Raw genomic sequence first — 14833 nt, 5'->3', positions numbered from 1 at the left:
CATTTTAGCACCACACTTACACTATACTTGGGGTTGTGGTTGAGCTGGATGGGGTTATGGTCTGGATAATGACTTGATGTACAGAGCAGCACACACACACATGAACACAGATAGTAAACGCTCTTATCTAAACATCCTGTAAAGAAGAAACATGGATTATCCCGGCACTTTACACCGCTGACATTGACTCATTTGGCTTTCATCCAAAACCTCTTACATATATATTTTATAATAGCACAAGCACAAAACGATAATGTACCCAGAAACATGTAAAGCGCTCCTTCTGCTTGACCCGAAACAGGCACAATCAAAGCTGAAATCATTGGATAACACGTTGCATTAATTAGCGTGCATGGCGTGCATTAATGTGGTGCCATGTGTTTTTGGCTCTGGATTTGGCTGAGAGGAGAGGAAGGAAGGAGGAGGTTGCAGACAGGACAGGAACTATGCCTTGATGTCGCTGCATTATCACAGCCAGCCGTGAAAATGTCATGGATTTTAAATTGTGTGCAGGGCGGTACGAGCCAAACTCTAAAAAAAAAAAAAAAAAAGGGTTTTGATGAAATGCAGACGTCAACATTAACACAAAATTTAGCATCTTTCCCCCACTCCAGCCCAAATCCCCTTCAGCTAATGAAGGGACACACTGTTGGCTGTCCAGCAAGCCTCTAAAAAGTTGTGAATAAAAATATCAACTGCTTCCATTTGGGATATTTACACTCATCCTTCACACACTCTAAATGTTTAGGAATCATGACCACTGACTGATCCTGTGCTTTCAGAAACTGTGATCATAACTTCAAACCTGGGGCCCTCCCTGCTTATGTCCACCCAGCACCAAGCCTCAGATTAATCTGAGGGCAGAGGCAAAATGGACAAGAACATGCAAATTGAGTTTAAAGAGGGCAATGTCATGTTATCACGTCAAAAGACATTCACTGTGCCCGCTACGTTACACCACAGAGCATACAGCACCATGTTTACATCTACCTTAAAACTTTGACTGTAATTTAATGGGAGAAGCTAAAGAATAACGGAGTCCTATTAATTCCTTCCATGCCTCTCAATTACGTTTTTTACTTAATCGCAGAACTGACGAAAATAGTAGGAGGTGCTGCTGCCAATGTACAGTATTTTCGATTAAGTATGATTGCTGTATCCCACAATAAAAACTGCTCTTCATATAGTCTTTTCTTTGTATGTTATGCTGTATTTTTATGCACCTATGGAAAATGTATTCCCTACATGGCAACAACAACCACTTTCATGCAATAAAATCTGAACCTCATCCTTTGATCTCAAGCTATCAGCAGTTTGTATTTTGTGCATAATCACACCCAGCTTTTATCTGACATTTCCCCACCATAATGAAACAGATTCCCTTGTTTACTATTTGCTACATTATTAATTAATGACAACACATGAATTAGGTCACTGTAATATTCCATTATGTGTTGTCTTGTCTCTTGTCTCTGTGTGTAAAACACAGATAGACAGACTAACTTTTCAATCCCTGGGTACCTTGAAGGACATTTTACAGAGTGCCTTTCCAGAAAAATACAACAATCTGTGAAATAGACAGCCAGACGGTGGGTGGCAGCGAAAAAGCAAAAATAAAGAGAATCTGAACTTACTCATCGTCTCTTAATTGCACAGAACACATTTCTCAAAGCAGCCGAGACTGAATAGCGGCGATTGTCTTTGATTGTGATTGCAGACTGAGCATCTGTGGCTGTGCCTTTCCTATAAGCCTTAATAGACTGTGACTCGCAGAGCTCCAGACCACCTCCAGAAGGAAAACACTTATTACAGTAATTAAGTGAATCAGAGTCATACAAAGAAAGCGCAGAGTGTTACATGACACACTGGGTGTCGACGTCTAATATGCGCCGTGCTGAATCGCAGAGCACAACCATTTCCCATTAGGAGTTGAAGTGACAAGAAATTCACTTGTACCTTTCAACAGACTTCCACCATCTTGTCAGACTTCCACCATGTGTCCTCCACTGTTAATGACTTCTTGGCCTCATGCTGCATATTTTATACATGGGAAGGGTGGCACTTAGTCCAGCTGTATACATTTAGTCATTTGGCAGTCACTTCTATCCATACCTTATATTTATACAACCAGAGCAAACTGACATGACACTCTCCCCTCTGCACACAGCAATTACATTCATTGATGGCTGCTTTAGCCAGATACAGCAACAACTATAAAGATGGCAAACGTAGCAATTACCGTACAAGTGTGATATTTTTAGTTGTTTCCTGTCAAACGTACGGTGTAAAGTGAATGGATCTCTGTGTAAAGCCGTCAAGCGAGCATTAATTAGCAAAGCTCGGGAAAGTGAAATGAGTTGGGTCAAGTTCAATGGGCTGCAGCTGACTGAATATACGGTTAAAAAGAGCACTGAGGGACAGAATAATCAGCCCACACATCAATTTCAATTACAAATGCAAATAAAGTGTTAAACTACCTCTGCATTGCTCTTCATAAAAGCTTCAATCACACTGAAGACAGGCAACAGAGCAGAATATTTTCAAAACTTTCTCAAACATCCAAATTAGAATATATTGGCCAGGTGACATGTTTAGAAATAATGGGGGGAAAACAGGAACGGGTTAAAGTGATGCTGCATTCGAGTGTGCAACTTGGAAATACTTGGACTTTTTATAAAGTACATCCTACAGTTGATTATGTTCTTGACAGTGACCACTGAAATTGATAATGGAACGCTTATTTGGGCAACTGGAGTACAAAACTACAATAAGAGTTGCCAGCACCTTGCTAGCATTCCTAGCTAGCTACAAAATAGTATTGCCTTGTCATGTTTTCCAACTGAAAAGTGTCAAGACGCTGTTTAAATCCTTTATTTAGTAATGAAAACGTACAATTTAATTTTAACTCTACATATGCTGCCACTATCTAGTTCGCTGGCAGGTTTGGCAAAGTTGCTAGGTAAACAATATGAAGTTTAAGAAACCGGACTAAGACATCAAAAGCTGTGGATGTGATTTAATTTCCATGGCACATGCAGTGAACCTTGTAGGTTTTATTTAGAACTCTGATTTCCCAAACAGACTTTTCAACATGAAGCAGAAGCATCCAACATAAAAAAAAGTGCAGAATTTGATAATATAAATAGCCTTTCCACCCTTTTCAGCCATTAACTTTGCTCAGAGGTAAGATCTCAGGCGTAGACTATGGCCTTTAAAACAAAGTGTGCAGGAGGAATAATGAGCTTCCACTTGTAAAAGTTAACTTCTGATTGACACCAAAAGTGTTTCATCTCCCGACTCTGGAATTCTTACTGTAGAGGTCCACGCACCGAATTACCTCAGTGTCATGGATCACAATAGCTACCAACCTTACAAAATAAAAGTCAAAATAGTTAAAAACCTTCATTCCAAACACAAGTCGCCTCCTTACCTTACGCCAACACCTTACCTTGATAATGTCAACAAACACAAAAGTACTATGGCTACACTAGCTATCCTGCCATTTTCCCTTTCTTGTTCAAATCTGCTGACCACTGCAGACTACATTCCTTTCAAAATAAGATGTGAGAGGAAGTACTAAAATAGAGACAGATTTGTCACTTGCATGTTGCAGTGACAGTTTTGTTGTGGATCCGTGTTAGCTAAGTTTAACCATCTATTTGAAGTCTATCCGAACAAGTGAAATAACACAAAAAGAACATTCAGATATAAATAAACAATAAACATTTAGAAACAAGAAGCTTGAGGGCCCTGTGATGATTAAAATCACAGTGAACAATAAGTAATGCAAATGTAGACTGAATGGTATCTGGGAAGTTCAGCCTAGAGTATTTCTGGAGCTTTCTGGGCTGATTAAATACTATACAGGGTCATACAGTTTTCCCATGCCTCTGTCCATTGAGGAAGCCTCAAATACATCAGTGAAGTCATCTTTCTTTTTGGCCATAACCCACCAAATAAATAACCTTTCTTTTTTCATCTGGATTCCTTGATGTATTGGGTTGGATTTTTCCATTACTAAGCAGAATAAGAGCATTTCCTTTCACGTCCAGCAGTCTCTAAAGCTGGCGCTCGCCATCAGGAATGTAAACACACACAGTCTGTAAACAAGGCTCTCTCTGACCCCCAACCCCCTCCAACAACACTGACCACCGCAGACCAGCCTAATGACGTCCCTCCCTGACCCCCTCCCCACCCTCCCCAAGTCTCAAAGAGAGACGCAGCCCCATTATTCAGCCAAGAGGTCACAGGAGGGAGCGGAGAGGGGGCAAGCAAGGAGGAAGGATGGCCGAAGTAAAGAGACTGAGTTGACAGTCTTCTCCTGAACCACAGTATCCCCAATCAGTGAGTAATGGAACAGAAAAACAAATGTGGGGTTTGTGTTGGTGGGGGTGAGAGGATTAATGATCTAAGAGCCGCTCCAGCTTGTCGAGGGACGGCCCTGAGGCTCCTCACCGAGCCATCAGCACTTTAGAAGGAGGCTCTAGAGGTGAGTTTAGGACTGGGGTCAGAGTGCCGTCAACACTGACTCAATCCTCCCCCGAAACCAGCAGGGATGTTGTCAGCACAGCCCCGCATCTGCACAGAGAACAAAGGCCACTGACAGGCGGAGAGGGAAGAGGGGACGAGATGGGAGCAGGAGAAAGAGACACAGATTGTTTCCTAATTTTAAGCACAGAAAATCAACCCATGCCTCATTTGGAACATATTGTTCAGATTACAGCCAAAAAAACAAGCCAAGATAGAGTGATGGTTCTGCTCTCCTTGCTTTCCACGTGGAAGTAAAGGGGTGGAATTTGACCACACGGCTGGAGTAAGCTTTGACTTTTAGTGACCAAGAAATGGTCAGCTTCCTCAGCCCCGTAAAGGTTCCAAACAGAGGTGACAAAGAGCGGCCATGAGGAACTCACCGGCTGCTGAGGATGTGATTTTCTGCACCATAAGGTAAAAAAAAAAAGGTACCGTATCGGTTGATCTCCACAGCTGATTGGCTCCCTTGGGAAGCCAGTGGAAATCTCTGCAGCCAACAGTTTATCACTCACTCATACTGCATACAAATGCTGTGACATATGTAAGTCGTGCAAATGGAACCATTAAGGAAATGTAGGAAATGATCAACAGCTAGGATTTGAGGAGTAAATCAAAAAAGAGAGTGGAGCAAAAAGACAGAGCTTAAGGATATTCAAGCACACACACAAACACACACGCACGCGCAGGCAGGCACACACACAAACACACACACACACATTGCAAACACTCGCCATATCCTGCTGACTTAAAATACAAATCCACCTCAATAATCCAAACCTCTCAGACAGAGAACTTGAGTAAGTAGTCAGATTGCTTTCGTGCAGATTCTTTGACACTCTGCTGCAGAGAAGAAAATGTCTTGGTTTTACATTCCAATGGTCAGGATGAAAGTGAGCGACTGTCCAGAATGAGGGCCTACTGAATCGCCTTGAGTCATGACTTAGCCTTTACACGTGTCTGTAAACATGCTGCCGGCAGCTACATGTATGTGTAGCTACAGTCTGCTGCCAAAATATTCTGATCATGCTACAGCTTGAGCAAAATTAATACAGGGAATTAAAAAAAGGGTACTCAGGACAATAAAGTTAAACCTGTTCCTGTTTGTCAATGGTTCTGCCATAATAAGTGAGCCGCACTTCTGCTTGCTGAGTGCAGTCATTAATATCCACTGTAACATCACTCATCACAGTCGTGTACCTTCACTTGTTTTCACAACACACCCACACATCAAAGTCATTTTTTTTCTGATTCCCAGTGCGTTGCTCCTGCACAGGATTGTTATCGAGTGTTTTCACCACTCAAGTAATGCCAAGATAATAATCTCCCTGCTCTCTCGGCTGCTCTGCAACAACATGTACAGCGGCACTGGAGCACCACTTGTCAGGCAGATGCTATCTGAGCACGTCTGCTGAGTGGTAAAGTGAAGCTGGATCGAACCACTTCACCCACTCGTCAGCGAAAGACCGAGAGCCACCCCGGGGCTCCACTTCACCTCTGACACTGTGATCACGACTTAAATGAAGCTATCTGACATGACAAGCCTCCTGCAGACAACCAGAGAAGAAGACAGACCGAGACAAGCTGGCTCAGCTCCTGAGACGCATTAACAGGACTGGAGCCCATAGCCGTGTCACTTTTTATTTTTTATTGGGGACTCTAATGAATACGAAGAAAGATGGCAGTAGGAAAAATGATGAATGCTGATTGTCGACAATTGGATCTGAACCTTAAACTCCACAGGGCCTTGCTAAAAGAGGGGAGATATACTTGGGGAGATATACTTTCAAAAGCCAAAAGAATCAGCAAATTATGGTGCAGAGGCAGTACTGAAGTTCTTGCTTTTCCTCTTGGCGCCCATGTTAACAAGTTACAGCATTCACACCGCATGCATGAGTGGCACAGCAAAGCTAATCCCAGGAGCGTTGCGTGAGCCGCGGCAGGATTTTAAAGTTTGACGAGCAGCGAGTGGTTTTGTTGGGGTTTTTTTTTTTTTGCTGCAAGCTGGATATGGCTAAATAATACAATCAATGAGCATTAGGCAAGACACAAACCCTCAGCACCGCTCGCTGTAGGCTACAAAACGCAGGTCAAGCAAGCACACGCGAGGAGTAAACTCATGATGCCTGTGATCGCTGCTTCAGCGGATGCACAACTTGCACAGCCAGTAACAACTGAAATACGCAGGAATAATATTGCATGAAAATTGTCAAAGTTCACTTTTGGAGCCATTCACTAAGATACCAAAAGAGTCTATTTCACGGTGAGTCGAGCTTTTTAAGACCTCTTTTTGAGCTGAAAGTGCTACTTTGTACAAACTATGCCAGGGCCTAAAGTCTTTCAGACTTCTTCAGCTGAACCATCCCAGTGAGGACAGACAGCATTTTTCCCTGTATGACCTGGATACATCTTTCGATTCGCCAGCTGTTAAAAATTACTTTGTGGAGCATTGTGCTCTTTGCAGCATGGCATACAAAATGGGGAGCTTTGTATTGGTTTGTTTTAAGGCACATCCACTCTCTGAGGGGATGAGAGTAACAGCTTCACACATACCACAGCAGGAGCTTGTCTGGACTCTGGGGCAATGCACAAACCTGAAAAGAGGGAGTGTGAAGGTGATGAAAGAGATGCGGCAAAGTGGTGTTCCACCGCTAAGGGAGGAAGACTGCACACGTTCACAGAGGAAAGTGTTACAGTCTGTGTGAAGGATTTTGCGTTGTTTTGACAAAAGAGCGAGTGTGTTGAAGTTCAAGTCCAGAATGATATTCAGGAACAAACAAACAAGAACTGTTCTTCCCCATATGGTTTCAAAAAACTCTCTAGATTAAACACAGACAAAGTCTCACTGTGTGTGTGCCCCACTTACACACACACACACGCACACACACACACACACAGGCATACACTGACACTTACTGTACATGCTCACACAGACCTGCAGGGTATCAAACCTACCACCAAATGACAAAAAGGGGACCGGACAGCTCTGAAGGAAGTGGCGCTAACGGGGCCCAGACAGAAGAACGCACATCCTTTTTTTGTCACAATCGCCCACAATGGCTGCCAGCGAGGTTTTCTAACACAGTGGGTGTGATGCTGGCCGTTACTTATGGCCGACAGAGAAAAAGCACCGCTACTTCATTAAGTGTGAAAGGAGAAGAAGCGAGGAGGACAAAGCAAACAAAGCGGAGTCGGGTGAAAAAGGAAAGAGGGGGGGCCTGGGGGGGGGTGTACGGGTGGGTTGGAGGAGGAGGAGGAGGAGGAGGAGGTGGGGATGGGGGGGGGGGGCTTTCTTCCCTTCCATCAGCATCTCTAGGTAAGCCTTTCCGTCACTCCCAAGCCTCATATTGCCAAGGCTGCTCGGTTCCCACACTGTGTCCCGGGCCCTGGAGCTGGCCTTCCTCCCTGCGCCTTAGACCCCCAGGCCCCGGAGCAGAGGTTACACCAACACAGCCAGCCACAGCAGCATGTCAGCCCCACACCAACCGTTGCCTTGGTGCTGCTGCATTAGTGAAGCTCTCCCGACTGTTGGAGGAAAGTGATTTGCCATGACGTCTATGGCTCGCTCTCTCTCTCTCCTTTCCTTTCCTTCCCCTCGCTCTCTCCGTCTCACTGTCTGTCCCCTCACTCTTTATTTCTCCTGCTTCTCTCTCCGCTCTCATTTTTCCCCGTCTTTGTCATTCTCTCCACCACATCCTCAAATCTTCCCTCCCTCATTCCACTTTTCTTTCACTCCGATTCCTTTCCTTTCCCTTTCACAGAGTAATGACTGATGCCTGAGACACTGTGTGCGTGATTAGACTGACATCGATGAAAGACAAAGACTCTTGTCGACAACATCTGCCTTGAATAAATACTGAGACAGACAAAATTGTGCCTATTATTTTCTTTTTTATGCAGGCACCTCCTTTTCCCTCTGACTTTATAAAGGTTGCTGCTCGCCTGTGCACTTGTCAACGCCACAGAGTTGTCAGCTACGTCAAACTCAAAATCCACCCTTAGTCAGGCAACGTATACGCTCACAGATTTCCAACTATACAGAACTGAACACTACAGAGCTGCTTGTCCTGTATTGATAACAGGATGAGATGTACAAAACAGGTGCACGCCATCACTGCCCCCCCCCCACCCCCCCTGACACTCGCATGGCAGCATTCCACGCTACCAGCAAGTGTGTAATCGATGTTGTGGAAAATAAAGTGAGAAAAAAGTAGTTCTAATTGCAAAATGTAAATATTGGGTTTTCCCACAAGTGGGGGGGGGGAGGGAGGGGGAGGGGGTGGGGGTGGGGGTTGGGGGGGGCAGACCACCCAGGATGCAAAACAGTCACCCACCCCCCCTTTCTCTTCTCCTGCCTGGTCGACAGCTTCAGAGATGAGTCTTTATTTGTGTGCACGAAACATCGCCGACCACAATCAACAGCACAGAGAGGCATGATGGGGTTTTTGCATGCAAATACTTCAGGGGAAGCGCCGGCCCGGACTGGTTGGACATTTGTCTGGTATCCAGCAGGAGAGTGAGGAATAGATCAGAAAGTGTGTGTGTGTGTGTGTGTGTGTGTGTGTGTGTGTGTGTGTGTGTGTGTGTGTGTGTGTGTGTGTGTGTGTGTGTGTGTGTGTGTGTGTGTGTGTGCCTGCGTGCGTGTGTGCGTGTGTGTGTGTGTGTGTTTGTGTGTGTGAGAGAGATCATGTCCTTCTGCTTTATTTTTTTATTTTTCTGTCTGCTTCTAAATTATTTCTCACCAGACCAGAGAGAGTGTGAGGGGCAGTAAGCCTGGGCACTGTAGCTGCAGTGTGTGAGCAGAGAGAGAGGGCGAGAGAGAGGGAGAGAGAGAGATCCGTGCGTGTGTGTGCGTGCATGTGTGTGTGCATGTGTGCGTGTGTGTTACAGCCCAGTGTCAAATACTTGTCTGGGCTGTGACAAATACCTGCTGGTAGTCTCACTACAATTACCCACAGGTTTGGCTATGAAACATAACAGTTCACACACGGGGAGGACAAACAAAGGCTGCCTGTGTCTCCTCTCTGTGTTTATCTACACAACTTTGCACCATTTTCAAATAAAAGCTTGTGAATATATATAGCGACGAATTTAAACAAGAAGGTTCCTGTTTGAATGAAAGTGACGATTAAAGTCGCTTAAAATCAAGTTTCAACGCAAGGTTCGCTCAACTTGTACTCGTTAACTTCAGTTTGGATATCGATTTAGAGTGAAAGCAGCTGATCGGGACCAGATCAATCTGTTCGATCAGGCACAAAGCGGCGGCGGCGGCGGTTCCATTCATCAGCCCCTCGGCCGTGACAGCAGGGAAATCAGCGTGTTAAAGAGGTGAAAACTTACCCTGAGTGTTCTTACTTCCTGACGCTGGCTGCTGGACAAAGACGACCAGGCACAGAGCTACAAATCCCAGGCTGGCGTGGATCTTAACGTGCATATACATGTTAACTTTCAAAGCCGCGGCGCAACAGTCACACTTTGTAAATCTACGATGCGCAAAAAAGCACACGGGACGGCTGAGCGGCGTGAAGCTCTCTGGTTATTCCCTCAGAGCCCCGGTGATAGGATTCGGTGCGATCCTTTCTCCTTTTCTTTTCTTTTGCTTTCTTTCTTTTCTTTCCTTTTCTTTTTTCTCCTCCTCCTCTTCTTCTTCTTCTTGCGCCTCCTTATTTGAGTTCCAAGTGATCGGGGTTGAGGGCAGCCCGACAGCGCGGAGCGGAGGAAGGCTTTGCTGTTATCATGTTTCGAGCCAGACCCAATGTCAATTTAGGAGAGAGAGAGAGAGCGGGGAGAGAGAGAGAGAGAGAGAGAAAGAGAGAGAGAGAGAGAGAGAGAGATGGAGCAGCGGATTGGAAGGGGGAGGAGAGAAGAGACGCGTCCGCGCTGCGCTCCGGGCTCCAGATTGTGCTCCTTCTTCTCCTTCGTCTTCTTCCTCCTCTTCTGACACACACACACGCACGCACACGCACACACGCGCACACACACACACACACACACACACACACACACACACACACACACACAGGTGCTATTTGGACTCACCCCCTTTTTGACCACGCGGAGCGGGGAGCCGGACCCACATGCGGTCACCTGGCCGGAGCCGGAGGCCCTGGAAGCGGCGGCCTGGTGTAAGACAGGCGGCTGAAAGAGAGAGGGACAAGAGGGAACATAGCCTCTTAAATGACCACAAATCATTTAACAGGCTATTATTTTTTACTACAGACACAGCACTCACGAGATGTAATTAATTATAATATAATAAAATAGAAATAAAACAGCCAGCATGTAAGACGATCAACCAATAAGCTACATTTAGTCTTTAAATCATTTCAGCAAAGAAAATGGTGCATTCCAAGTTGTGTAATGAGATTCCTGCGATGAACTAAAAACAGTCAAGATCAAGTCAAAACCTTCAAGCTTCTCTCGGCCCCCACAGAATCACTCTGACTGATAGTAAAACCTGCTAGGCTTACAGGGTTCAGCTGATAGCACATAACACATTTTAAAATTGAAAGGACACGTCTGCTTCCTTATGCTAAAGTCAATTGGGGTCCCTGAGCAATTTCTTATACCTTCATCTTCATTTCAGTTCACACAAAGCTGTGCTCGAACATTGAAGTAAAACTTTTAATTGAAAGTTATGATGAATGGTCAAACTAAATGACCTCTTCAAAAAAATGCAGTTTAGTGATTTCAGAGGGTGCAGAGCTACTTACTTTGTGAGCCATCTGGGTGCCAAACTATCATTATATTACCACCTCCTTGGTATGGAGTTATTGCCTGTGGGAGTTTCGGCTCCTGGCTGTGAATAAAGCAAAAAAAAAAATCAGTAATATGCATATCCATAATCGTAAAACCACCTCAGAATCACAACTACTCCTGAAGTGTGTGTGTTACACCTCGGAAGCCCTTTAAGGTCAAATTTCTTTAAACCGAATTAACAGGAGAATGTGTCCGTGAGAGTTGGTCTGCTGCGTCATCGTGCGGCTACAGGATGAGTCTTCGAGGTTGGAGGCAGTAACCATCAGCCGGTGTGGTAAATCACCCATCCTGATGGTGAGCATGCATTACCGCGTGCACATCATTACCCCGAAGACCTCCAGGGGAATGAGGCTTGAGAAGTTACATGAATCAAAGAAGACTCCCGGCATCACCTGGAACACAGCCCACTGAGCTACCGTGCCACATTTCACCGCCAATGACGTCTGAAACATTTGTTTTCAGAATGCGTCCTGCAGAGGAGAAGCATCTGTATCCCCACACCTGCTCCCACCTCTTGCGTTATCACCTGAATTAATCAGCTGTGTTGATGCATTTATGTCTGCTCTCCTACTTACAGCCAGATTTTACTCAATAATTATCTCGCCTGCTTCCCTGTGTTATTTTTCCTCAATCAAATATAATAAGTGTAATAATTAGGGCTCCACAATAAGGCTGATTGGAGATAACAAGCCTGCTTTAGTTAGATGATGCAGGGAATTTCACCTGCAAACAGAAAATAATGTTTTGGCTGATGGAAGAAGGAGAAGGCAGAAGAAGGCAGAAGAAGGCAGAAGGCAGAAGAAGGCAGAAAAAGAAAAAAGAGAAGAAGAAGAAGAAGAAGAAGAAGAAGAAGAAGAAGAAGAAGAAGAAGAAGAAGAAGAAGAAGAAGAAGAAGAAGAAGAAGAAGAAGAAGAAGAAGAAGAAGAAGAAGAAGAAGAAGAAGAAGAAGAAGAAGAAGAAGAAGAAGAAGAAGAAGAAGAAGAAGAAGTTAGTTTTCATTATCTGTCACTCAAAGAAGGGGATTTCATAGGCGATGTCATGGATTTGTCACTGTGGATGAGCCTTAATACATAAGAGATGCAATAACCTTCAGAGAACCTTCGCATCCGTTGAAGGAGGAAAAAAAAAACATGTAAATCCACAGCGCAAAGTCAAGCAGTTCAGTGTAATTAAAATAACATCCGTCAGGGATATGGAAATATCCCATGTCGCCGTGTCCAAGTCTCTGGGTAATTGTGAGCACTTGTATAACCAAATGAGCTCAGAGTCACCGGGGGAGTTTGAGAAAGTCAGAACACGGCTGCACCGAGCCTTGAGTACAAATCCTGCTGAGGGATCTGCACACTTCTCAAGGCAAGACTTCATTAAAGACAGAGGGCTGCTTACAGGCATCACACGCATTAAACTAAGCTATTTATACACCAACAGTCACACCAGGGAAGCCCGAGCAATGTTTAATTTATGTTCCCCCATCATGAGAAAGTCTCTGGCTACACACTAAATAAAGAGGAGTGGGAGAGTGCGGAGGGGGTTCGGGAGCAGAGAGAGGGAACGTTCACAGATAATCACGCCAATGGAGTTGCATCATACCCGGAGTCAGACAGTCTTTATGCGAGTTTGACTGCAAAGTAATCGACCACGACCTGCCTCGACTTGCTCCCCCATCACATTTTAGAAGTTGCATAAACAGTGCTGTCTCCTCTCTGCATCTCGTGAAATGTGGAGGTGAGGCGGCTTTGACTGTGGCGTCTTCTCCTTTCAGAGACTTGAAGAGATTTTTGGTGACTGTGAGCAAAATTTGCCATTCATAGGAACGCCACAACACTAGAAACCCAACTGCTCCAACCGTTTGCAAACTCCAAAATGTCTTCCCTTTAAAAAAAATATATGACAAGCTTGTTCTACAACATAGGTTTTGTTGAAAGCTGCGAGTATGAAACCACCACTTCTTGTTCTATTTACTGTATATACTATATTGATCATTAAGGTAAGACGTACTTCAGCTGTACTTCTGCTTTAACTGACCTTCTAAATGGCTGTTTGGCCACAGTTCAACCTAACCTTTATGTATCTCCTTTGAGTTTTCACAGAGCACTAAATGAATGGATCAGAACCTAATGAGGAATCCAACAAATTCTGTGAAAAGTTTCTTTAAAAAGTTACATACTGTGGCTTTAACGTCTGTTAAACTTCAAAATGTCACAGACACACGGCTTCAGCAGCTGTTGCCGTCCCAATGTGAAATAGATTCAAGATGGATATGACTGGTACTCCTATAGCACATTAGCCACTGCTCTATTATACACCACACTAATGAACTGGAGAGGTAGAGGCCCTGCAGAGAGCCTAATGTTCTCTTCCAGATGCTCATAAACAGGAACGCATCACCTTAACTCCTCATTTACTTTCTTCTAATTCAACATTTATGCTCCCCAATTGTCAAAAGATTTACATGTGAAAATACTGCGCCTTGGAGCTTGTAACTTTCTCTCCTTTCTTCCCTTCTTTTCCCTCTCTGCGGGGGCTTCGTACGCGAGGTTACCAACACCACCGCAGGCCCAGCAGGATCTCTGGGTATTCAACCTGCCAGCACCGCAGGGGAGCCCAGTGGCTTGCTGAGTTCCACACTTTAGCACAGGCAACCCAGCGAACACTGTGGGTTTGCCCCAGGAATGCCTCCAGACCACAGCCTCAGTCACTGGCATAGAGAGAGAGAGAGAGAGAGAGAGAGAGAGAGAGAAAGAGAGAGAAAGAGAGAGAGAGAGAGAGAGAGAGAGAGAGAGAGAGAGAGAGAGAGAGATGTCATATTTAGCCATCATCACAAATTAATATCGTGTGCAGGTTTAAGTATCAATAACGAGAATACAAAGATTTTCCACCTGACAATTTGTTTGGCTAGAAATGATCCCAATTAATGAAATAATAAAAATCCACTAAATTAGAAATACAATACCCGATGCCTTGTGTACTTGCTACAAAACAAGTCAGAGAGTTTTACACAACAACAGCAAATCCTTAAGTGCAAAGTAATTAATAACAAGGCTGTCAGATACATGCAGAGGAGCGGAAATCTAGAAGAGCACAAAATGGAAACCACTTCAAGGTACAAGTTCTTTAAAAAGAGGTACTTGAGAAGAATACTCTTACTTACCTCAGTCCACTGGCTGCAGATGAGATGGCGACAGTTCCTGTTGCTTCCGGGGAAACAGGCCTGTGCACATACATCATGATGTATGTGTGTGTGTACACGTAGTTAAGTGGAGAGACGCTGACCTGTTCAGATCCATTTAATCCTGTTGATGAGGCTGCATCAGCAGTCATCACACGACTAAATGGAGTTACAGTGCTTACTGCCTCAAGCACACACAGACACAGACACACACACACAGACACAGACACACAGACACACACACACACTAACAGACACACAGACACAGACACACAGACACAGACACACACACACAGAAGAGTGAGATAATACCCATATATTTTAGGTAAATTCTTTTGATGACACAGAACTGGGCCAGGCACGCATAAAGCCCAGCAC

The 14833-nt window shown here is 44.6% G+C and overlaps 1 protein-coding gene across 2 annotated transcripts in view; it reads right to left on the bottom strand.

Moving 5' to 3' along the window:
• scube3 (signal peptide, CUB domain, EGF-like 3) overlaps nt 1–10343 on the bottom strand; it is a 59498-nt gene extending 49155 nt beyond the window's left edge. For both annotated transcript variants that reach the window (XM_076167095.1, XM_076167096.1), the window contains exon 1: nt 9868–10343. In XM_076167095.1, coding sequence (XP_076023210.1) covers nt 9868–9967 — 100 coding nt within the window. In that variant the 5' untranslated portion in view covers nt 9968–10343. The remainder of the gene's footprint in view (nt 1–9867) is intronic.
• Between the last annotated feature and the right edge of the window lie 4490 nt (nt 10344–14833).

This window comes from Genypterus blacodes, unplaced genomic scaffold, assembly GCF_046128005.1.
Source record: "Genypterus blacodes isolate CSIRO-AG114 ecotype Tasmania unplaced genomic scaffold, CSIRO-AGI_Gbla_v1 ptg000156l_1, whole genome shotgun sequence".
Lineage (NCBI taxonomy): Eukaryota > Metazoa > Chordata > Actinopteri > Ophidiiformes > Ophidiidae > Genypterus > Genypterus blacodes.
This window is presented reverse-complemented; position numbering and strand designations above follow the sequence as displayed.